The 25,450-nt window shown below is 50.6% G+C and overlaps 1 protein-coding gene across 1 annotated transcript; it reads right to left on the reverse strand.

Moving 5' to 3' along the window:
* Positions 1–1,414: 1,414 nt before the first annotated feature.
* Positions 1,415–23,906, reverse strand: LOC133356580 (transforming protein RhoA-like). The gene is made up of 5 exons (XM_061574170.1): positions 23,863–23,906; positions 16,452–16,609; positions 12,988–13,108; positions 10,056–10,186; positions 1,415–7,113 (listed from the first exon to the last, which is right to left on the reverse strand). The coding sequence occupies exons 2-5, from the start codon at positions 16,605–16,607 to the stop codon at positions 6,940–6,942; spliced, it is 582 nt and encodes a 193-aa protein (XP_061430154.1). The 5' UTR covers positions 16,608–16,609; positions 23,863–23,906; the 3' UTR covers positions 1,415–6,939.
* Positions 23,907–25,450: the final 1,544 nt, after the last annotated feature.

Consider the following 25,450-nt stretch of genomic DNA (forward strand, 5'->3'; position numbering starts at 1 on the left):
TCAGGTTTTTGAGATATCAAGATTGCATTTTCAATAAAAACTGCAGAATAAAAATATTAAATAAATGTGGATATCTACATCAAATGATATTATAAACACACTATCCTAAAAATACAGCACCATATTTTAACACTAAAACAGTCACTGACTCGCAACAACTTGCAATCATAAGTGACAGAGTTAATTTCGGGTAAAATCAATGAAAATGGGGTATGCCGATAGCATAAAAATGAGATGTGATAGAGCAAATCTGAGATAATCAGATTTAGAATCAGCACCCTGAAATTAGTCTAAAACAGCTGCAAAAGTCCAGGCCAGAAAAAATGTTTTGTTGTTGTTGACCAGTGTAATGTCACAATGAATTTGGTACATTTGCATAGCAGAGTGCGTGGGAGAGTGCAGATAAGAAGTCCCCTGAAAGGGTCTCAGAGGTAGTTCTATTACATCCCCTTCTGTGGGCTCTTCTCTAACATGGGCCGCTGTATGTCTCTCCGAGATGCGGTGGCATTGTGACGCGTTATGGATCCACAATATTTCATGCTGCACATTAACCGATGGGACGTGACCTTCCCTCAAGCAGACTGTGACCTCCGATCCCTTTTGAGAAACACATAGACACACGTCAATGCAGGTAACAGTGCATTTTATTACACAGTGACAAAAACTGAAATCACGAACTTCAAACTCGGTCGTGTCGTGTGGGCAGACCGAGACGTTAAGGCTTGGTGTAAACCGGCACCTTCACACGCTCAATGTTACTGCAAAAAAAACCTCGCCGCTTCGCACAAGGCTATGCTGTTCACCTTTGGCCGGTCAGCTAGGCTTGCTTTTTTTTTCATACTTTACAACCAAATAACGATAACAACAAGAAAAACAATAAAATAGGCAGGCAAACGCATGAAGCATAATTACTCTAAAGATAATGTCACGTCTCGGCAAAGCGGAGTGAGGCTGGGGCTAAGGGCACGGCGTGGCCAGACTGACTACTCGGAATACAAACTGCCTCCTACGAGGGACACGAGGAATACATCTACCTGCCTGGGAACGAACTCGCCTAGCGCTTTGTGTAGAAATTCTAGATTTGAAGCTTTCGTGACTGCGAGGATTCATACTCTTAGGTTTTTCGGTAAGTCACGTAGGTAAAAAATAGAAAGTTAATAAAAGTAATAAAGGAATAAAATAATAAATCACGACGTTTCGGAGGCCAACACAAGTCTCCGTCATCAGGTGGGACCGTCACAGCTAAAATTACTGCATCAAGTGAGGAAAATTCCAAAAGACCAGCCCCCCCCCCCGCCCCCTTAACGTGTATTTAAGGGCTGGTCCTTTGGAATTTTCCTCACTTGATGCAGTAATTTTAGCTGTGACGGTCCCACCTGATGACGGAGACTTGCGTTGCCTCCGAAACGTCGTGATTTATTCTATTTCCATTATTACTTTAATTAACTTTAAATTTTATTTTCTACCTACGTGACTTTACCGGAAAAACCTTGTGTAGAAATCCATTTGGCTCGTCGTGTCAAACGTCATCGTGAGTCTCAAGAAGCAGCGGGCAGAGGTGGGGGCATCGAGCTAGATATGGTCACGGACGTCACCGATTGGTCAAATTTGACCAGGTGACGCCTTCTGTGCGGCGCACGATGCCACGCTTGGAATACGGCTCACCCCACGACTAGGCCACGTGGCTTTGGCAACAAATCAACACCCGTGCCGAGAGCTCAACACCAACTCCACAGAACCCACGACCGAGCTCACACCCCATCCATTCTGTCGTGGCGACTTCCTGTCTTTCCGACAGACCTGTTCTTCACCTGAGGACGGCTGCTTGCGTTGTGGCCGAAACGTCGTGAGAATTGTATTTGATTGTGTTATTTTTATTATTTTATTATTTCCATTCTACGTGACTTAACCGAAAGAACCAAGAAGATGAATCCCTGCAGTCACGAAAGCTTTAAATCGAAATTTAGACTTCCTTTTGATTTATATGAAGCGGTCACTCCTGGTTTGTACCACGGAGAGTCACTGAAATGCACAGAGGGGTCAGAGAATCGGATGGGGGTCGGTGAGGCGAGAGGTCACATTAAGAAGAAGCTGTGAAGGCATCACGGCTCTAGTGCGACTTGTCTCTGGTAGACCAATCTTCTGGTGTCCCTCGCACAAAGGCATCAAAACAACATGACCCTCTACTCCATTACCCTGTAAATACATGGACAAATACACGCTGGGCTTGAGACGAGATAAGTCATGAATGCAAAACAAAAACCCTTCATGAAAAACAAACTTCCGTATCAAAATGTCACAACTTCATTGATAAGCCGACGTGAAAGGCAGGCCACCAACACACGGGGCAGCGACGCGTCACAGCGCGACGCGCAGGGCACTGTGGGTGATACCGCTCGCAGCTGTTTCGGGGAATCCCACAATGCTCAGCGAGTCTCGGGGGCTTGCCGTGCTCGGAGTGGGGAGCCGAGCTGTCCGTGCCGTGGCGCCGCGTTTACTACTGCGGAGCGGGAAAGTCGCGGTTCCTACACGGCACGAACGCGGGGCGACGGTGGCACGGCGGGGGAGTGTGGCCGGAACGTGATTGCAACGATCGCACTGTTAAGCGATTTTTAACCGGTGCCAGAAAAATATAAACACGCGAGAGACCAACTTTGGCAGCAATATCTCTTTCCCCATCATAAAATAAGCACATGCTCCAACATGCTTTAGAAAAGTTGTACGAGCACTGCCTGATTTTGAGGACCGTGCGATGAACCAGGCTCCCTTTGCCCGAGGTCCCTTGTGAAGACTTAATCCTTCAGTGTGGAGTCAAAGGACACTTAGGTTTACTTGGGCTACGGAATAATCGTGCCGGATGATGAATTGTATTTCTCAGCAATGTGCCATTGCCGTCTGCAGGGATTTGTTCTGCCCGAGGCGCTGAGAAGCCACTGCTGATGCGCAACTACGGGAAATCCTCGCTAGCCGGGCCCAACACGGGAGGGAAACTCCCGCCAACGTTCAGGTGAACGTTCAGGCACCGAAAGCGAGACGTTTTTGACTCCAGCAAGGCGATCGTAGTCAGGCTCACCTCTCAAATGTCTCCACCGTGTGGGGACAGGCGTGGTTCGGGGAGAGGGTTGATGTCAACGTGGGCAGCTCAGTTTCCAATCCGACCGAGGGATCCACTGTTGTACGCAAAACTCTTCCAGCCACTCCCTCCCTCCCTCCCCTTTGTGGGGTCTACCTTCTCCCTGCTAAATCGGAAACTAGAGCTCGGGCGAGTGGTCGCATTCGATGATTAATCAGCGCATTTGAGATATTTCAATTTGAAAGGTGCTTTGTAAAATGGAGGTCATTGTTATAGTATAAAGCAGAAGGAAATCTGAATTCACAACTCTGTATGTGGTCGATTATTCAGGCACCTTTAAGAATGGCGGCCACCCCCACATCCTCCCTCGTGAAGGCAGGAAACCCCCTACGAGCCACACCCAACGTGACGTGGATGATGACATCACTGTCCAGTGAGCACACATGGCTACAAAAGTGAGGCTTCCCCCCCAACCCCCCAGACTAATTCGATATTATCTGTGTTCATCGAGTAAACGAACCAGTAATTTTTTGGGAAATCGATTAGTTAAGTAACTGGATATCCCACGTGTAGCGCAAACATCTCGCTAGTTGAATCAAACAATGGCGGGCCCCGACTTGTTTAGGATATCCATATTCCCAGCTGCCACGAGTGAGCTTAAGCAAAGGGGGTGATGAATTCTCAAATCAAGGCCAATAGCAAGAATGAATCCTCATCCATAGGCAGGGCAGATGTGATACTCAGAATCGCTGCCTTTCCACGTGTACACACATAACGGAGTCTCTCCATCATCTCCAGCTGGGCCTAACAAAGGCCAGCAAAATTAGAGGGTTGTGGGTCAACTCCTGGCCATGGTGCTTCTCGCCAGGATGCCAGAAGGTTGGGTTATGGCCAGGCGAAGGTCAAGAGGTGGATTCCGGAGGCAAAGGAGTCTCTCTCGCTTGGTTAAAAGCTAAAATGCAATACAAGGAACGCAACTCTCCTCTCTCGTGTCCACACGCTTAGGCTGCCTGATGCAGAATGTGCAACGCGATTTTGAGGTTTTCTTGACAGTAGAACTACGTTTCTGGCACTAAGGCCACGACTTTCATCTTCCCAAATACAGCTCTTGTTGACGGAATGGCAGCCAAACGAGAGAACAGATGACCGAGAGGATGACAACCGCGCAGATGGAACAACGACAATTCTTGCGCACGAGACGGATTGTTCAATTGCAATACTGTTAGGCACGGTGATGGCAAGGGGAGCCCCTCATCCAGCAGTAGGTAGGCCATGGACAATGATGTTCATGTTGATAGATCAAATGACAAGACTGACATTCAGGCTGCCTTGGGACCTTCCTCCAGCTGCTCTTAAGACGTCTGGATGGATTTTTCGATTTAAAGCTTTCGTGACTGCAGGGATTCATCTTCTTGGTTCTTTCGGTAAAGTCCGAATAGATTCAGACGCTGTCTCCCCGACAGACCTGTTCTTCACCTGAGGACGGCTGCTTGCGTTGTGGCCGAAACGTCGTGAGAATTATTTTATTATGTTTTATTTGTATTATTTTATTATTTCCCTTCTACGTGACTTTACCGAAAGAACCAAGAAGACGTCTGGGTGGGTTGCTTTAGTTTGGCTCCGAGTCTCGGGGAATGGCGCCGAGTCGTACAGACGCTCAACGTGCTTACGAGTTGAGTCGGGCAGCTCACGAGGGACTCACCACCACCACACAACGCTGAGGGCACTTCACTAAACAGCGCTACTCGCGTAACTCAAGCTCGAGTTCTGGGTGAACGCGAGTGCAGCGTCAGACCACGTGATATTCACGGCCAATTTTTTATTATCCCTTCCCCGTTATTAATGGCCATTGCGTCGTGGTTTGGAGAAACGGGCACACTTTACCGTACGAGCTTCCCCTTTTTACATTAAGGCTGCTTTATGAAGAGAATCCTACCGGCTACTACTTCTTCAATCTCATAAGCGCTGGCAGTCCGAGGTTCGGGGAGGCACGATGGGTGCGGCAATAGCCATCGTTCAGCGTAACACCGACAGGAGCGGGTGGGCTCGTTGGCGATGGACCAATAGCGATAGCCGACTGTAACCACGGCGATGGTGCGAGCAGCTCCAAGCAGGAGGACCTAAAATGTTTTACAAATGGCAAGTTGCTTCGACGCTGAACCACCAGTCCGGCACCACGAGCGAAGCCGAGGCCGAGAAAGGGGCGATGCGTGCCGTTACCGAGTCCGAATGTCGGCGTGAAGATGGCGACGCGGCAGGAGCCCGCCGAGAGGCGTCCCCCGTACCGCCAGCGAGATGCGCTGGCGGCGCGGCCTCGAGGCGCACGCAACGACCCTCGTGCTCACGGCACAAGCCGCAGCCTTGCGTGCGCGTGACCATCGATTGCTTAACACTGATGCTAATTTTATGCAAACGTGATTTTAAGGGGAATGGAACGTAACGAGTAATATTGAGACGGTGTAAATGAGACAAACGCTAATCGATCCTTCATTGGTATCGTGACCCAAAACCAAGATTCGTTAAGCTGCTGAGCGGGGTTCGGCATCTTGCGCGTCGTGATCAATTCTGCTAAAGATATTTCCCTTAAAGTAAAATTTTACTTTTGTGTCGTCAAAGCTGCAGTGTTGTCAAATCTAACCAATGAGACACAGTACCCGGTTGCCAAACCATATTGAATTAGCTTCGATGACGTTGTTTTACTGCAGTGTCATGTTCCAGCAAAGCACGTGGCAAAGGACAGCACCCGTTGTTGTGCAGATAAAGAGACAGGAGAAGGAATCTCAGTAGTTTGGTGACATCACCATCCACGGGCTGCCCTCTTCGTGACAAGCGGTGCCCTGCGGCCTGACAGTTCAAACCAAAAATCGCCTCGAGACAACGACATGAAGCCATCGCCGCAAGATGAATTCAATTGGGAAAATGGTAAAATATATTTATTTTAATCTGTCGCTGAACGGAATGCAATGCTGTCGCCAAAGTGAAGGTTAACTTTGAGCTCGTGTGGTGTTTGGGGTTAACAGTTTTTTAGTTCGGCAACAGAGGGCTTGGGACGGATGTTCACCGTTAGGCACGGACATTGACCCACGAACCCGGACCACTCCCTGCTCCATTTGCCACGACTCAGGGTTGTGATCAATTCAGAATCAAATTTCCTCGTCTCATTTACACCGTGTTAAAATTATGTCGTCTCGTTCGTGCTATTGGCCCTTCAGGTACACCAGGGTACAATTTACACAAATGCTCGACTCGAAGACGCACGATCCAAGATGCACGTATCGCGAGCGTGGGGAATCGTTCCACTGTACGAATCAATGAATCGTGACCAGTTCCGTACAGCGTCTACGCTCGATGCCGATTACACCGAGCGATAAACGATGCGGAGATTTACCACTTGAAATTCATTCTCACGCTCAAGACACAAGCGCGCGGACGTCGTGCGTACAAGGGTCGGCTATTCCGTGGGAATGCTGCAGGCACCCTGGGTCCTAGCGGCACAAGGGGAAGCGTCGTTTTGATCGATTCCACGCCGCGACGCGCGGAACGTCACCGAATGACGGAGCGATCCCGTGCTCCGAGCGGGACAAGCCGCTAAATCTGCCGGGATGAAAGGCGATGCCGATGCACAAGAGGCTCGTGCGCCACCCACCGTTCATCTCTATCGGCGGCAACGGTGCCGTCTCGTGGAACTTACGGGGGTAGTAGTGCCCACACGGGAGGCACTGACGGGCGGCTCGTCACGGTTAGGCACCTTAGTCGGGTACGGGGGGGGGGTGGGGGGGGGACACGCGGGGCTACGGCACGGGGCTACGGCACGGGGCTACGGCACGGGGCTACGGCACGGGGCTACGGTGGCAGGCGCCGGCGAGCTACAGCAAGCGGCAGAATCCGTTCTTCTTGCGCGTGCGGACCTGCAGGGCGGCGCGCGTCGCCAGCTCGAACACCTCGCGCACTCCCTCCTTGTTCTTGGCCGAGCACTCCATGTAGCCGAAGGCGCCGATTTTGTTGGCCATGTCGCGCCCCTCCTCCGACTTCACGGGCTCCTGGGGGGGCGGGGGATGAGGGTCAGGGGGGTTTCAAATTCCTCCACGCACTGATCCGGAGCAGATCCCACAATGCATCGCGGGGTGGCGACGTGACCCGGTGACGCTTTCGCACGTTCGTCGCCCGAGGTTCGAATCCGGCAGGCCGCCCGGATTAATACCGCGGGCTGATTCACCGTGAAACACACCGCGCCGCCCTTTTCACGGCGGAGGGTAAAGGTACGGTGGCGTCGTTCGAAAGACGAGCAGGCGTCGTGGTCAAGATTGAGCAAATTCGAAATGTTGCTCGCAAATGACTCGAATTGGGATTAAACACTCGGCAACATCGCCCCCTGCTGCCTGAAACCACCGTAGACTCGTGAAACATCGTGCCTCCTGCGCTGTAGCCAAGAGCGGCACAATACCAAACACACACGATTGTTACGATTAGCCGGGGTGCTATCGGGCCGTCCATAAATGACATCACGCACCTGGGGGGGGGGGGGGGGGGGTCAGACATTTGTAACGATGTGTGACGAGGGGGGGGTTTGAGAAATGTGACGTCACATCAAAATGCGCAACTTTAAATAAAATAGATAACACGTTCTACTTATCTTCTTGGTTCTTTCGGTAAAGTCACGTAGAATGGAAATAATAAAAAAACGTCGCGAGAATTATTTTATTGGTTTATTTTTATTATTTTATTATTTCCATTCTACGTGACTTTACCGAAAGAACCAAGAATATGAATCTCTGCAGTCACGAAAGCTTTAAATCGAAACGTTCTACTTAATGAAATAGACGCTTTAATAAATGTTTTCTCCTACAACATCAGAGTGCAGCGCCACATTACATACACACTACAATGACAATAGCTTAAAGCGATTTGAAACATGTTTCATTTTTTTGTCAAATTTGAGGGGGGGGTCTGACTTTTTATGACACCGTGTGACCAGGGGGGGGGGTCAAAAATCGTCCAAAATCGCGTGACGTCATTTATGGACGGCTCCTATGGCCCCCGCCGCATGACGGGAGAAAGGATTCCAGTGTGGCCGTGAGCCACGAGAGGGCGCTGTAGTGGCGCACATCACAAGGGGTGGCCCACGCGCAGATGTTGCTGTGGTCATTCGTCTCAATCACGAGGCAGCGAAGCTCAAATTCCGATCTGAGTCGACTCAACGCATCAGCCTTGTCGGGTCACCCTCACACTCGTTTGAACAGAGAGACACTGAAATTGAGATTTAAATTTCAAGGGACAACCTCCACTTTGGGCTGTGTCTCAGCAGCTTTGCGATATGAACTTGAGGCATCGTAGGGGTGCCCATCAGTGGTCAACTCATCACGACGAGGTAAAAAAATGAAATTAAAATTAATAAAATAAAATAATAAAAATCACGACGTTTCGGAGGCAACACAAGTCTCCGTCATCAGGTGGGACCGTCACAGCCAGATTTGCTTGATACAGCAAATCCCACCTGATGACGGAGACTTGTGTTGCCCTCCGAAACGTTGTGATTTTTATAATTTTATTTTATTAATTTTAATTTCATTTTTTTACCTACGTGACTTTACCGAAAAAACTAAGAGTATGAATCCTTGCAGTCACGAAAGCTTCAAATCTAGAATCATCACGACGACACCGAGATGAGATCAATCCCTCAAAATGTTCACTGGAACACTTCGCTATCATCTACACCACGTCCAGCACCTCCATAGAGAACACGCGGTGTTGAGGAGACCGATGCGGTTGTTAGCGAAGGGTCCTCTCTGGTCTATGTGCCGTGAAGGGCCATTGCCCGAAACGTCACCGATTATATACTTGAGTTGTGCTGGTGCACCAATGCCAACGCAGCAGTAGCTCATAAAGGTGGTGGTGAAACATTTGTGGTGGTGGTGATGGTGGTTTGCGGCAGAGCAATGATGAGAAAAATGTGGTCTGAATACACGTGGTAGATGGGTTCTGTAAGTTGTGTAATCTGCAATAATAACACTTTGCTATGTAATTTGGTATTCATCCCATTCACGAAGGCACCACGTTGCACAGACACGGTCTGCCAGTAGGAGGCGATGTTGCTGTGTGTAATCACAATTGAGAAATTCGCAGGTAATTTGTCAAATTTGCCACGCAATGGCCTACTCGTTTTGAATGACATTAAGGGTTTAATTTATTTCATTCCCTGCATTTTAATTTTAATTATTTTATTGTTATTATTTTTTCTATCTACGTGACTTTACCGAAAGACCCAAAGAATATAAAGGGTCTGTTGGATGTCCACTGTGATGCAAGTGGCGCGCATCTGTACGACGGATACACACACGCAGGAATAACCAGGGCAGCCTGTCACGACTCGCCGCGCAGGTCACCCGCCATGCGGCTCACTCGCCGTGTGGGTCACAGCGTGAGTGACGCGCCGTGTGGGTGACGCGCCGTGTGGGTCACAGCGTGAGTGACGCGCCGTGTGGGTGACGCGCCGTGTGGGTCACAGCGTGAGTGATGCGCCGTGTGGGTGACGCGCCGTGTGGGTCACAGCGTGAGTGACGCGCCGTGTGGGTGACGCGCCGTGTGGGTCACAGCGTGAGTGACGCGCCGTGTGGGTGACGCGCCGTGTGGGTCACAGCGTGAGTGATGCGCCGTGTGGGTGACGCGCCGTTTGGGTCACAGCGTGAGTGACGCGCCGTGTGGGTGACGCGCAGTGTGGGTCACAGCGTGAGTGACGCGCCGTGTGGGTGACGCGCCGTGTGGGTCACAGCGTGAGTGATGCGCCGTGTGGGTGACGCGCCGTGTGGGTCACAGCGTGAGTGACGCGCCGTGTGGGTGACGCGCAGTGTGGGTCACAGTGTGAGTGACGCGCCGTGTGGCTCACGCACGAGTGACGCGCCGTGTGGGTGACGCGCCGTGTGGCTCACGCACGAGTGACGCGCCGTGTGGGTGACGCGCCGTGTGGGTGACGCCCCTTCCTCACCTGCTTCATCTTGGCGAGCTCGCGGCGCGTGGCGTCGTCGTGCCTCAGGTCCCGTTTGTTCCCCACGAGGATGATGGGGACGTTGGGGCAGAAGTGCTTCACCTCCGGCGTCCACTTCTCCGGGATGTTCTCTGGGCGACGGCACGCACGGCCACGTTAGGCCTGCGCAGCTACGCCGGCCTCCGAGCGGGGCCCACACTTATCTTACATGGATGTTTATAGCGCCTTATTCCAATGAACTTCACAACAATTATAACATTGTACGTAAGATTAAAGTCGCTGAAATAAAGAGTTGGTTATTCAACGTGGTGGTGTAGTTATGGTGACAGGAGAACAGGCGGGAGTGATTAAGGAGGGGTGCGGGTAGTGATAGTGATTTGGGCAGTGATAGGGGTTGGGCTAGTGATGGTAGAGGTAGTGATGGGTGTTGCGCTAGTGATGGTCGAAGTAGTGATAGGTGTTGGGGTAGTGATGGTAGAGGTAGTGATAGGTGTTGGGGTAGTGATGGTCGAGGTAGTGATGGGGGTTGGGGTAGTGATGGTAGAGGTAGTGATGGGGGTTGGGGTAGTGATGGTAGAGGTAGTGATAGGGGTTGGGGTAGTGATGGTAGAGGTAGTGATAGGGGTTGGGGTAGTGATGGTAGAGGTAGTGATGGGGGTTGGAGTAGTGATGGTAGAGGTAGTGATGGGGGTTGGGGTAGTGATGGTAGAGGTAGTGATAGGTGTTGGGGTAGTGATGGTAGAGGTAGTGATAGGGGTTGGAGTAGTGATGGTAGAGGTAGTGATAGGGGTTGGGGTAGTGATGGTAGAGGTAGTGATGGGGGTTGGGGTAGTGATGGTAGAGGTATTGATAGGGGTTGGGGTAGTGATGGTAGAGGTAGTGATAGGTGTTGGGGTAGTGATGGTAGAGGTAGTGATGGGGGTTGAAGTAGTGATGGTAGAGGTAGTGATGGGGGTTGGGGTAGTGATGGTAGAGGTAGTGATAGGTGTTGGGGTAGTGATGGTAGAGGTAGTGATGGGGGTTGGGGTAGTGATGGTAGAGGTAGTGATAGGGGTTGGAGTAGTGATGGTAGAGGTAGTGATAGGGGTTGGGGTAGTGATGGTAGAGGTAGTGATGGGGGTTGGGGTAGTGATGGTAGAGGTAGTGATAGGGGTTGGGGTAGTGATGGTAGAGGTAGTGATAGGTGTTGGGGTAGTGATGGTAGAGGTAGTGATGGGGGTTGGGGTAGTGATGGTAGAGGTAGTGATAGGGGTTGGGGTAGTGATGGTAGAGGTAGTGATAGGTGTTGGGGTAGTGATGGTAGAGGTAGTGATGGGGGTTGGGGTAGTGATGGTAGAGGTAGTGATGGGGGTTGGGGTAGTGATGGTAGAGGTAGTGATAGGTGTTGGGGTAGTGATGGTAGAGGTAGTGATGGGGGTTGGGGTAGTGATGGTAGAGGTAGTGATAGGGGTTGGAGTAGTGATGGTAGAGGTAGTGATAGGGGTTGGGGTAGTGATGGTAGAGGTAGTGATGGGGGTTGGGGTAGTGATGGTAGAGGTAGTGATAGGGGTTGGGGTAGTGATGGTAGAGGTAGTGATAGGTGTTGGGGTAGTGATGGTAGAGGTAGTGATGGGGGTTGGGGTAGTGATGGTAGAGGTAGTGATAGGGGTTGGAGTAGTGATGGTATAGGTAGTGATAGGTGTTGGGGTAGTGATGGTAGAGGTAGTGATAGGGGTTGGGGTAGTGATGGTAGAGGTAGTGATAGGTGTTGGGGTAGTGATGGTAGAGGTAGTGATAGGGGTTGGGGTAGTGATGGTAGAGGTAGTGATAGGTGTTGGGGTAGTGATGGTAGAGGTAGTGATAGGGGTTGGGGTAGTGATGGTAGAGGTAGTGATAGGTGTTGGGCTAGTGATGGTAGAGGTAGTGATAGGGGTCGGAGTAGTGATGGTAGAGGTAGTGATGGGGGTTGGGGTAGTGATCGTAGAGGTAGTGATAGGGGTTGGAGTATGCCTGGTTGTAGCTGGGGGGCAGGGACTTGCAGTAGCAGGATGATGGCCTAGGAGAGAAGAGATGGGTTTAAGGGAGGATGGGAAATGGGAGAGTCAAGGTTTCATGTGCAGTGGGAGTTTGTTCCAGCGGAGGGCAGCAAAAGGGAAAATAAAGGAAAGCTGTGACTGGGCGCTTGTCATCTCAAAACATTTTGAAAAGGCACCACGAGTGGCGGCCGTCTCTTGCAGTCTGAGGAGGAGCTGTAAGGGGCATTCAGTCTGTTGTAATTCCAATCGAGTAATTTGGGGGATTTTTTTTTATTTCGCAAATTTGGACGACAACGCCAGCGCACAACGGGCAACCCGCCGGGAACCAGACGCAGGATATTTACCGTCGGCCGTGAAGCAAACGGCGCGCAGTCTTCTGTGGTTAACACAGCCGAAAATAATCACCGGGGCGGCCGCTGGATTCAAACCGTGAACCAACGCAACAAGCGGCGGACGCGCCGCCGCTTGGCAGAGGTCGCAATCGGGTACCCGATACCCGTACCCTACCTGATACCCGGCTACCCGGCCAGGTACGGGTACGGGTACCCGTTTGCGACCCTGGTGCGGGCGGGTACGGGTAGGCCATGAGTCACTGGTGAGTAACCGTTTGTCACTCATTTCCCAACATCTTGTCTCTTCTCACAATTCAAGTTCCTAGAATCAACCCACCCGCGCCTGCAACATTGCTTCATCCCAGAGGTTGCAATCAGGTACCTGATACCCGTACCCTACCCGATACCCGGCTGGGTACGGGTAGCCGGGTATCGGGTACGGGTACCCGTTTGCGACCCTGGTGCGGCCGGGTACGGGTACGGGTAAAGAACCAAAACCCGTTTGCGACCTCTGCCGCTTGGCCACGTCGCCGCGCATGTGAGAATCTGAGCAGGAGAAGTGCTGAGGGGAAGGGGCGTACGAACCGAGGCTGTCCGGGCTGTCTATGGAGAAGCACATGAGGATGACGTCGGTATCGGGATAGGAGAGGGGTCGAAGGCGATCGTAGTCCTCCTGGCCAGCCGTGTCCCACAGGGCCAGCTCCACCTGGTTCACCACGGAGGAGCCAACATCACAATCAGCATCATCATCATTACCATCATCGTCACCAGCAGCAGCATCATTATTCCTATCATAACCAGCAGAAGCATTACTCTTTTGTTCTTTCGGTAAAAGTCACGTAGGTAGAAACAAAATAAAACAAATCACGACGTTTCGATCGCAACACAAGCAATCTTCATCACCTGCTTGTGTTGCGATCGAAACGTCGTAATTTGTTTTGTTGTATTTCTACCTACGTAACTTTACCGAAAGAACCAAAGAGTATGGATTCCTGCCGTCACGAAAGCTTCAAATCAAAGCAGAAGCATTATCAGCACCACACTTTACCGTGCGGCATTAAAACTAACCCATTCCGTACCACATAGCGGTTGAGGTGTTACGCGCCTGTAGGCAGAGCTTTGGAGATGGGTGGGTGGATCACACAAGGATAATTTGGAAGAACCAACCAACCTACAGGATGTGGAATTGACCAGCAGCACAAGAATTAGTTTGTTACCCCGCATGTATTATACTAGCTGTGCTCGTGTTCTCTGGTCATACATGTTGGGTTTCTCCAGGTACTCTGGTTTCCCCAAACAGGACCTTCCTGTGAGAGAGCCTTGAGACTCACTGAGGACTTTAACACGTAAGCTTTCGAGACCAATATCATCCATAATACAGGTTTTTTTAGGATTAGATCGTTGGTTGAACGACACAGGCTGTCTTAAATTTCGATTTAAAGCTTTTGTGACTGCAGGGATTCATCTTCTTGGTTCTTTCGGTAAAGTCACGTAGAAAAATAAAATAATAAATTAAATAATAGCATACGACGTTTCGATTGCAACACAAGCAATCATCATCAGGTATAATGAAATAGCGACATAGAATATAACCAGAAAACTATAGACAGACATATAAGCAGACAGATATCACCAAGATACATAGAGAGAGCAACCCAGGTACAGAGAGAGGTGATCGTCTCTGTGGGGTGGCCTTAAATAGACAGAGGGGGCGGAGGCAGAGAGAGGGAGGGGGTAGGGAAAACATTTACATGTCAATGAGTACGAAGGGAGGGGAGTAAGGTAAGCAGGCTTAGAGGGAGACAGAACACACTAAATTAAATAACCTAACAAAGTATCGAAATGTTATGTAAAACGACAATTTACCTTTTTCTCTCTCTCTGGGTTTCTTGTTCTCTCTCTCTGCCTGTATATTTAGTGTAATTTTCTCTGTCTACACTCGTTTTGTATCGTTCTTAGGTTCTGCTCTGTCTGTGTGTCTCCGTTCCTCTTTTTTATGTTTTGTCTTTCTTTGGAATTTTCACACTTAAATTCTAACTTAGCAATCTTTGAAATACGTAATCGACCAGGCAATGCGTTAATTGTGTGTTGACCGACTCTCTGTGTCGTTTTACATAACATTTCGATACTTTGCTAGGTTATTTAATTTAGTGTGTTCTGTCTCCCTCTAAGCCTGCTTACCTTACTCCCCTCCCTTCGTACTCATTGACATGTAAATGTTTTCCCTACCCCCTCCCTCTCTCTGCCTCCGCCCCCCTCTGTCTATTTAAGGCCACCCCACAGAGACGATCACCTCTCTCTGTACCTGGGTTGCTCTCTCTATGTATCTTGGTGATATCTGTCTGCTTATATGTCTGTCTATAGTTTTCTGGTTATATTCTATGTCGCTATTTCATTATACCTGATGATGATTGCTTGTGTTGCAATCGAAACGTCGTATGCTATTATTTAATTTATTATTTTATTTTTATACGTGACTTTACCGAAAAAACCAAAGAATGACACAGGCTGTGTCGGGTGGAAACGGATTTAACGACACATTTATATATTTACAACCTGTGTTGGGTGGTGGTGGGTTTAACGACACATTAATATATTTACGTGATCTAACACAAAAAAACCTGTATTATGGATCACTAAGGGCTGTATGCAGGCAGCCAGACACGAATCCTATACTACTTGCTATGAGATTCAAAGGTCAATGCCGATGATGCCCCCAGACCTCGCCAGTGCTCACGACACACGACACACATTGCGCTGCTGTGCAGCAGTCTCTGGACACCCGAGGTCTGCTGACGGTTTCCCACAATGCAGTGCAACTGCGGCCCTCGTGACACCGTTGGCCGGGACGCCCAGCCGTGGTGGGAGCCAAACTGGGCAGCCCTCATCCCATTGGCAGAGATGCTGATGAGGTCACATTATTTATTATTACTAATAAATAATGTAACATGCTAATGGGCATATTTTTTTACGAGTAGCGCAGTGCGCTAACCACAAGACCACTGCTCCACTCCACCCCCTAGTGGGCTGTGCCTCTAACAGCACTTGCACCCGACAGTCTGTGGAAATGCTACATGGCGGATCTAACCTCTCTTCTGTCAAGCACACACACACACACACAAGCGCCAAACAGGGGCATGTGCACGCAGCTACATACAGAGATCAAAACAAAGATCCCCCTACGGCCTTAACAGACTGTTGGGGAAAGTCCTGTTCGAGCGAGCACCTACCAAGGCCGGCAACGCCCAAGAGGAAGTGGTGTGACCAGTACCACACTGAGTCACCATTGGCCCCCCAATGGTCATGTTAACACACTGCACCAGGTACTCATTTAAGGCTAAGACAACCTAAGGGAGGAGGCCTAGGACCAGTTAAAATATTCGTTATTGATCCTGCACGGGAATTGGTGCGTGAACCACGACACTACCACTCCCCGACATACACACACACACAGAGTCAACACCGACAACCGCCATTTGCCTCTAAGTGGCGGTGATGTCACCACGACACTTGTGCCAGGTTTGGTGCACTTATAGGCCACGTGAAGTGTCGAAGGTTCGCTGAAAGGAGGTCTCGGGACAGACTCAGTTGACAGATTATTGGCAAATGCACCACCCGCGATCCCTACTGCGACAACATTGTGCTTTGAGCCGCCCGGCACTCCGCTTATTGTTGAGAGCATCACTCCTCTGCCCTCCGCTGTTGCTGGAGGGCAACTGCATCTAACTGCCCAGTAGCAGCGTCTTTCACCGAGGCCTATCTTGACACTGCTTGTACGTCACCGACAAGTGCACTCAGCTCCACATCCTCCTCCCGTACTGCGTCAGCAAATCTCTTCTTCAACCCATGCTGTGCGCGTTTAGCCCCTCTATCCGGCCAAACAGGAGCTGCTTGGACATGTAATCGCTGGGAATGCGGGCTATTTGATTCAGCCAATGCGGCCTCGACAAGCAGCTCACCAATGGGACACAGACACACACATGGACGCATAGACACAGCGAGACACACACACACACAGATGCACACGGATGAATGCACGGCAGTCTCACCTGCTTGCCGTCCACCTCAATGTCGGCGACATAGTTCTCGAACACGGTGGGCACGTACACCTCGGGGAACTGGTCCTTGCTGAACACGATCAGCAGACACGTCTTTCCGCACGCGCCGTCACCCACGATCACCAGCTTCTTGCGGATTGCGGCCATTGCTGTGGCACACACCCGTGAGCGCGCGCCGTGTAAACAAGCACACAAAGACAAAGTTCCACAAATAGCCCACACCGACTTGTCGGGGCAAGAGTGCTGTTAGCGAGCACCCATTAAGGCCGGCACAACACACTTTGGGGAAGTTCGGCCGTCAGCGGTGTGGCCTTCAACCATACAAATTTGTATCCCCCCCCAGTGCTGGTATTGATGACACACCACATCAGGTACTCAGTTATGGCCGAGTCACTCTTGGGGAGGCCCAGACCAAGATCAGATATTTCCCAATGATGTTAGCCATGGCTGACATCATACAAAGCTAAATCACTTTTCATGTGACACGAGTGTAGGTACGTAGAACTTCTTTTGCACCGTACGTAGCCCAACGTGCTCACCTTAATAGTGCACCTATTAAGGTTAGCACTGCACACGACGAGGCTGTGGTGTAGTGCACCATACAGAGGTGCCGTTGCCTCCCAAATGCTGCTGTTCACAAACTACGCTGGGTACCCATGAGGGACTGAGACAACCTAGGAGGGCCAAGACAGCCTCAGATACCACTTGCCATTTACTAAGGCTTGCAATCGAACACATGTACATGTGCGCACACACACACACACACACTTGCGCTCACACTAACGGTGGCAATTCACCCTTTAGAAATGGAATTGTTGTTGTGATGCTGCTGGATTCTCCAGGAGCAAAATGCCTATTCTTAGGTTTTTTTGGTAAAGTCACGTAGGTAAAAAATTTAAATTAATAAAAGTTGAATAAAAAATAAAATAAAAATCACGACGTTTCGGAGGCAACACAAGCTTCCGTCTTCAGGTGGAACCGTCACAGCACGATTGCTGCATTAAGTAAGAGAAATTCCAAGAAAACAGTCCTTATATATATACTGGTTGAGGGTGGGAGGAGCCAAGGTAGGCCCTGGATATTATTATTGTGAGGTTCGGTGCGGCTGAAGCCTACCTTGGCTCCTCCCACCCTCAACCAGTATATATACAAGGACTGTTTTATTGGAATTTCTCTCACTTGATACAGCTATCGTGCTGTGACGGTTCCACCTGAAGACGGAAGCTTGTGTTGCCTCCGAAACGTCGTGATTTTTATTTTATTTTACTTTTATTAATTTAAATTTTTTACCTACGTGACTTTACCGAAAAAACCTAAGAATATGAATCCTTGCAGTCACGAAAGCTTCAAATCTAGAAGATGCCTCACCAGCGCCTGACCCCGAGCTCCACCTCGAGTTGTAGATGGCTCTTTCTACGCCACTGCTCGTTGCGCTTAGAACCAAATACAACGCAAACGCACTTCCTCAGCAGAGGCAATGGCCTCATTGGTTCAGCCTTTGCAATCGTGACCGATGCATACACCTGAACGCACAAACCACCATGGGATAATATTTCGAATGTATTTATTTTAAACCCTAAAATGAATGGACTGATATAACTCATTATGCTGAAATAAATTGTAAAGGTGATGATTGCACCTTGAAGAGGTTATCTGCTCTGATGAGGATGGTTCATAATCAGTAGTGACAATACAATGTCTCCCTGCCAGGGTCCAAGGTATTAATGTAATATCCAGCAGTCTCAAAAATGTGTAACGTTTGTAAATCCACACCATGAGACGCGTTCCCGAGCGTGACCAGAAGGTGTTGTACGGCGTGTTCACTAAACACGGGGAACGCCTTTAAAAAGTTGTATCATCTCCTGTAGATGCCACTGGTTCTTCGTGTTCTGCAGATGTAGATGCCACCACCGCCATCTATTGCGCGGTGATTTAACTTACAAACCCTCGATCGGAACAGGCATCTGAACATACGGACAGGTTTGTTTATACCTCTGATAGTTTTGAAGTCGAACGTTAGCAAGTCCAATGTTCACAAGTAGAGAAGTCCCCATATTTATTTATACAGGAGAATCCGATGAGCAATAAAGCTCTTTTTCACAGATGTCCACGTAGCGAGAAGAGACAACGCTGCCGAGTGACAATAATAATAATTTCCACTTATTATGGGCACCATTCACAATGTCTCAAGGCGCCGTGCACAAAAAACATAATGCAGTAGAAACTGCGCGGCAAAATCAGAAGCAAATAGGAACAAAGCAATGGTTTAAAAATATATATCGGAACTTAGAGACATCAACACTGTCCGAGAGCCAGATGTCCAACGGTTTGGAGTTCCACAACGTGGCAGCCCCCACAGAAAATGCCCGATGACCCCAAAATTGCAACCAAGAATGAGGTATATGTAAAACGGCATCATCGGCAGATCTTGAAGATCTTTAGGCGAGGCATAAGAGATGGCCAAATGCCCCGAGTCACTTTCTCTGTGAGCCCCGGGTTAAACAGACGAGATCAAGGCAGCCTTTGCAAGATAGAAAAGTATCAGGCAAAGGCATCTGGACCGAGACGTTGCTAGGACCCGGCTGGTCAACCCGCCACTAAACCCCGCGATGATCTCAGTACGAGCGAATGAAGCGCCACCACATATTCGGCACAAAGTCGCAACTCCCTGTGAGCTACGGGTCACTGCTACAAACGAGACTCTCATCCTGGTCTCATGAGGTCTCTCCTGGTTAAGAAAAATAAACATGAAAATGTGGTACTGAAATATCTTTCAAAATGTAGATAGGAACGTATAAACATTTAGAGGAGGAAAAAACTAGCCATCTCACATTTGTGGACAGCCATATAAAAATTATCTACAGGAAATTAATGAGGAACTTCACAAAAGCCACAAGTTAGCAAGCAAATAAATAAATATGCAAATAAAAAACTGTTGGGCAGAACTGGACGCAAAGAAGAATATGTAAACTTGTGGCAATTACTCGGTGAACCAACATCAAAATGATTCAATAGATGTGTAGATGAGAGCAGGTTGGGCTGCTCATGGTGGAAACAAATGAAAAACAGATAAACAATGTTAACAATAAATAATCAGTGTACATTTCGAGCTATGACAGACGGATCAGAACATTGACACTGACAACTAAAATTAAACAAGAGCTGAAATGCATGGCAAGGAGTATGCAGAGGTACATGCTGGAAAATACAGAGAGACAGAGAGAGGAACACGTGGATCAGGGAACAAACACTGAGAATAAACGTCAGATTGAATTTTTTTAAATTGCACTTGGGCAGGACATATTGCAAGAATGGGTGATGGCCAAGGGATGAGTGTGGCGATGGAATGGGAGGCTTTCGATTTAGAGCTTTCGTGACTGCAGGGATTCATCTTCTTGGTTCTTTCGGTAAAGTCACGTAGAATGGAAATAATAAAATAATAAAAATAAAACATAATAAACTATTGTCGCTCCAAGCCTGGAGTGTGTCATTCAGACTGTCTACTCGACAGACCTGCTCTACACCTGAGGACGGCTGCTTGCGTTGTGGCCGAAACGTCGTGAGAATAATTTTATTATGTTTTATTTATATTATTTTATTATTTACATTCCACGTGACTTTACCGAAAGAACCAAGAAGAGGAATGGGAGGCGTTTAGATGGAATGACATCGCGGGATTATGAGGGACGGTGATGACGTGGAGAGGCATCCAGCAGTGGGTAGACAATTGCTGACGATCATGAACACTGTAACATATGCCGTCCTGATCGTGGAAACGTTGAATTTCCATCACTACCGAGGGGTTGTCAACGGCGATGAATGAGACCCTCTCATAATTTTAGCAGAGGCTTGGCTTTGCCTTGAACATATGGCGAAATTAAATCCAGAAGGGGCAAGAAAACAGAAGCAACCTCCCAATGAGCTAAGTTTAACTGGCGGTGTCATTCGGAAAGCCTCGGATACTGGAATGGAGGGCATTGGGAGGAGCAAAGTTGTGTAAAAGAAAAATGCAGGAGGAGGCTAGTCCACGGAGTGTCCTCCAGTCAGTGAGGGCGATGTTGTAGTCGCTGCCTCGATTTGGAGTCAGTGGAGGGATCAGAAGGGCACAAAGCGACATGGGAAGTAAGGAATATGGCTGCTGCATTCTGCATAATTTGGAGCCATAGTCAGGACAGTACTCGAGCAGAGATGTGACAAGGCAAGGAAAGAGCCTCAGCTGCAGAGAGGATGAGGAAGTGGCGGATGTGGGGGGGGGGGGGTGGCGGTGTTGTGTAAGTGGAGGGAGGTTGGGAATGAGAGCTCAGGCTTGAGGCGAGATTAGATGCTTCACACACTCTTTGGGCAGCTTCATGCCAGAGTCCAGGAGTCAACCCAAACCTGGAGAGGAACGTTGCGACGAACAGTCGATCAAAATTTTATAATTACAGTAACTACTTTCTGTTATGTGACCACTCAGACCCTTTCTGAAATGGTGGCCACCCCCACATCCTCCCTCTCAGAGACAGGAAACGCTCCACAAAAACTAAGCCCAGAGTGACGCGAGGTGACGTCACCTAGCTCAGCCCATCACCTCCCATCCAGCAGCACATGTGGGAATAGAAGTTACTTTTACTAAAACTACAGTCGCTTCTGGTGTTGAGTGGATTCATGAAGCCAATAATCGGTAGAGTATTTGATTGTTTAGATAAGAGGTTAGTCCAGCGCTGAACCGGAGTCTTTACGAACGGTGAATGATTTGATGACCACAGCGATGTGGTGTTGAGTGTGTCTCGTTCGAGACCGTGTCAAGTGTAGCAGGAGATACGGATACCGAGGAGGAGGAGAAACTCCAACTCGTGTGACGTAACGAAGACACGGATAAGCTATCAAGTTATGTTAAGTAACATGGTGGTGAATAGTTGGCAATGTGACAAATGAAAAGTAGCGGTTTTGCCACAAAGTGGGACCCTTTTGGCAAAATAATTTGGTATTTAAGTCTACCAGTGTGTACGAGCCTTTTGTACCAATGTTTTTAGTTGTTTCATGGAGGCAAACTGGACTGGTTTAAATGTTTCTGAATCTTAACAGCCAAGTCTGCTAACTAGGGGCGATTCGATGAATTGACACAATTCAAATTCGATTTTACAACGTGAGTCTTGTTTAACACTGTGGTGAATGTAGTGTCCAGTTGGTGCTGCTTGGGTTACTATACGACGTGACAATTGATGGTTCTTAAAAGTGATCCACATCGAACGTATCAAACATCTCAGAATCTACAGCATATTTAATCGATGCATCCCGAGACTAATACTGTTAACTAAATTCAGCCACTAATTCTAGATTTGAAGCTTTCGTGACTGCAAGGATTCATATTCTTAGGTTTTTTCGGTATACCTACGTGACTTTACCGAAAAAACCTAAGAATAAATTCAGCCACGTTGCCAGATATTGCAGGGTGGTGGAAGCACAAGCAACAGTGAGGCCTCGACACGATGGCACAGCAAAGCAAAATTATAAACATGTACAGAAATTAGCTGTCAATATCGGGACACCCGGCAGCATTTAAAAGGTTATTGCACTGCTGACGGGACTGGAAACCAGCCCAGAGTTAACCGCCTTCATTCAACAATTATAACATTCATAACGCGCACACATTTCGCTTACAACGCTACGGAGGCGTGAGAGAACACATTTGAGAAAAAAAGAGGAGGCCTCATTCTGAGAGATTCTTCTGGAAAACATTTGTCCACATCATCAGGCACGATCAATCCACTGCTGAATGAAGGCCACCCTCTCACCATCTTTTTCTCTCGCATCGGGAGAAAAAAGAATCCATATTGTTTCTGCCACAAGAGGATTTATTTGATTCCATCTCCACAATCTAAGTTCTATTGGGCGTTCCCTTTTTTTGGCTGCCACTCTATATGGCCCAAAGGCTGATAAAGTAACATGATTTATTGTTAAGTAGGAAGACAGACCCGTCTCTATTCACGTATGATCGCATTGATAGGGCGTGTTATATTAAGTTACGACGATAACACTATTTAACATCAACAGTTGATGTTATCGGAATAAAAAAAAAGTTACTGCGGTTTTTTACTTATTGCAAAGTTAGACGACATTAACACTTAAAGTGCAAAAGTGCATTCGTGTCATTCGAAATGGAGTTGTCGCCACACGAATGAACATTAACACAATGACTACTGCGACACGAGATCACATGCTGCTTCTCTGTTGTACCTTTGAATAGTAACAACCGCGCGAATTAATGTCAATACATAATGAGTATTACTAGCTATCATTAACAGTTAATGGTATATAACAGTCGAAAACGTTATGTTAACACCACTGCTACAGTAATCGAGTAACATGAGTTACCATTCTAGAAGTTACGATGACACAAATAATTCACTCTTACCATTCTAACGTCAGTTCTTAACTTAGATCAACACCAGTAACGTTGATCACAGTAACACTAATTGACGTTGCCTCAATTCTAATGGTAACACGCGTTATCATTACCCAAAAAAAACCTGCATTATGGATCATTACCCTGTTTACAAAAGTAACCTTAACCTCGTTACCAGCGAAGCACCTGTTACCCGCATCAGCAATATCAGCAGTGGTCGTTACCTCCATCAGCACCGTCACTACCAGCTAACACTAACACAGTTAACGCCTCTAACCATTAACACCGGTGAAGGTTAACCAGGTTATCATGCTAACACGAGTTAAGTTAACCTCCATTCCCGCCGTAGAAATTGACACGTTACCTCCATCAGCACGTCACCACTGCCACCACTAACCCAGTCATCCGAACACTATTTAACGTTACCATGGCAACACGAGTTAATGCTATAACCAGGTTACCGGTACGCCACTAGTTAACGTTTACCCCCCATTAGTAAGTTTACGTTACTTTCATCACCAAGTCAACCCCCCCCCCCCGTAACACGAGCGAGCTTTATTTAGACCATGGTAACGCTTGTTAAAGGTTAAGCTTGTTAAAGGTAACCTTGGTAACGCGACTTTTAACCAACCCGTTATACCGCACCCCCCTGAGCGTATGGCAAGCTCGCCTTTGTTAAGTTGCTAAACTAAATAACGCGCAACAACTTGAGTGCGTGCGTCTACGCGTGGAGGTTTGTGCGCGCCGCGTGTGTTTAGCTGGTTAAGTATTAAATGTTTATTATTCAATTTGAGGGGAATTTGAAGCCTCGGCCTAGCGCCCGGGCCCAGCGGCGGAGGCTTCAGCAGCGGCTCCCCGAGCCGCGACGTCGCCACTCGCTCAGGCGGCGGCGACTCACGCAGCGCGACACTCTTCACAACCACAACAACCTACAACAACAACAACAACCTCAACAACAACCACAACAATAACAACAATAACCGCCACCACAGCGACCAGGGCCGCGCCTCCTACCTGAGCGGGGAGACTCCGACTGAGGGGCGGGGTCTGGGGGTAAAGGGCGGGGCCGGGGTGAGGGGCGGGGCTGGGGGTGAGGGGCGGGGCCGGGGGTGAGGGGCGGGGCCGGGGGTGAGGGGCGGGGCTGGGGGTGAGGGGCGGGGCCGGGGGTGAGGGGCGGGGCCGGGGTGAGGGGCGGGGCCGGGGGTGAGGGGCGTGGTCTGGGATGAGGGGCGGGGTCTAGGGGTGAGGGGCGGGGTCTAGGGGTGAGGGGCGGGGTTTGGGGGTGAGGGGCGGGGCCGGGGGTGAGGGGCGTGGTCTGGGATGAGGGGCGGGGTCTAGGGGTGAGGGGCGGGGTTTGGGGGTGAGGGGCGGGGCCGGGGGTGAGGGGCGGGGTCTAGGGGTGAGGGGCGGGGGCCGGGGGTGAGGGGCGGGGCCGGGGGTGAGGGGCGTGGTCTGGGATGAGGGGCGGGGTCTAGGGGTGAGGGGCGGGGTTTGGGGGTGAGGGGCGGGGTCTGGGGTGAGGGGCGGGGCCGGGGGTGAGGGGCGGGGCTGGGGGTGAGGGGCGGGGCCGGGGGTGAGGGGCGGGGCCGGGGGTGAGGGGCGGGGCCGGGGGTGAGGGGCGGGGCTGGGCGTGAGGGGCGGGGTATGGGGGTGAGGGGCGGGGCTGGGGGTGAGGGGCGGGGGTCTGGGGGTGAGGGGCAGGGCCGGGGGTGAGGGGCGGGGCTGGGGGTGAGGGGCGGGGCCGGGGGTGAGGGGCGGGGCTGGGGGTGAGGGGCGGGGCCGGGGGTGAGGGGCGGGGCCGGGGGTGAAGGGCGGGGTCTGGGGGTGAGGGGCGGGGCTGGGCGTGAGGGGCGGGGGTCTCTGGGGTGAGGGGTGGGGTCTGGGGTGAGGAGCGGGGCCGGGGGTGAGGGGCGGGGCCGGGGGTGAGGGGCGGGGCCGGGGGTGAGGGGTGGGGTCTGGGGGTGAGGGGCGGGGCCGGGGTGAGGGGCGGGGCCGGGGGTGAGGGGTGGGGTCTGGGGGTGAGGGGCGGGGCAGGGGGTGAGGGGCGGGGCCGGGGGTGAGGGGCGGGGCCGGGGGTGAGGGGCGGGGTCTGGGGGGTGAGGGGCGGGGTCTGGGGGTGAGGGGCGGGGCTGGGGGTGAGGGGCGGGGTCTGGGGATGAGGGGCGGGGTCTGGGGGTGAGGGGCGGGGTCTGGGTGTGAGGGGCGGGGTCTGGGTGTGAGGGGCGGGGCCGGGGGTGAGGGGTGGGGTCTGGGGGTGAGGGGCGGGGCCGGGGTGAGGGGCGGGGCGGGGGTGAGGGGTGGGGTCTGGGGGTGAGGGGCGGGGCGGGGGTGAGGGGCGGGGCGGGGGTGAGGGGCGGGGCCGGGGGTGAGGGGCGGGGCCGGGGGTGAGGGCGGGGTCTGGGGGTGAGGGCGGGGTCTGGGGGTGAGGGGCGGGGCTGGGGGTGAGGGGCGGGGTCTGGGGATGAGGGGCGGGGTCTGGGGGTGAGGGGCGGGGTCTGGGTGTGAGGGGCGGGGTCTGGGTGTGAGGGGCGGGGCCGGGGGTGAGGGCGGGGGTATGGGGTGAGGGGCGGGGATGGGGGTGAGGGCGGGGTCTGGGGGTGAG

The sequence above is a fragment of the Lethenteron reissneri genome, chromosome 54 (assembly GCF_015708825.2).
Source record: "Lethenteron reissneri isolate LAM-NWPU_2019-01 chromosome 54, ASM1570882v1, whole genome shotgun sequence".
NCBI lineage: Eukaryota > Metazoa > Chordata > Hyperoartia > Petromyzontiformes > Petromyzontidae > Lethenteron > Lethenteron reissneri.

Bases quoted from the DNA above. Each gene is read 5' to 3' on its own strand.
- LOC133356580 (XM_061574170.1), bottom strand. From the start codon at position 16,607: ATGGCCGCAATCCGCAAGAAGCTGGTGATCGTGGGTGACGGCGCGTGC. The intron at 13,109-16,451 runs GTGAGACTGCCG...GTGGTGAACCAG, and splicing joins TTGAGGTGGACGGCAAGCAG to GTGGAGCTGGCCCTGTGGGA. The intron at 7,114-10,055 runs GTGAGGAAGGGG...CCGCCCCCCCAG, and splicing joins AGCTCGCCAAGATGAAGCAG to GAGCCCGTGAAGTCGGAGGA.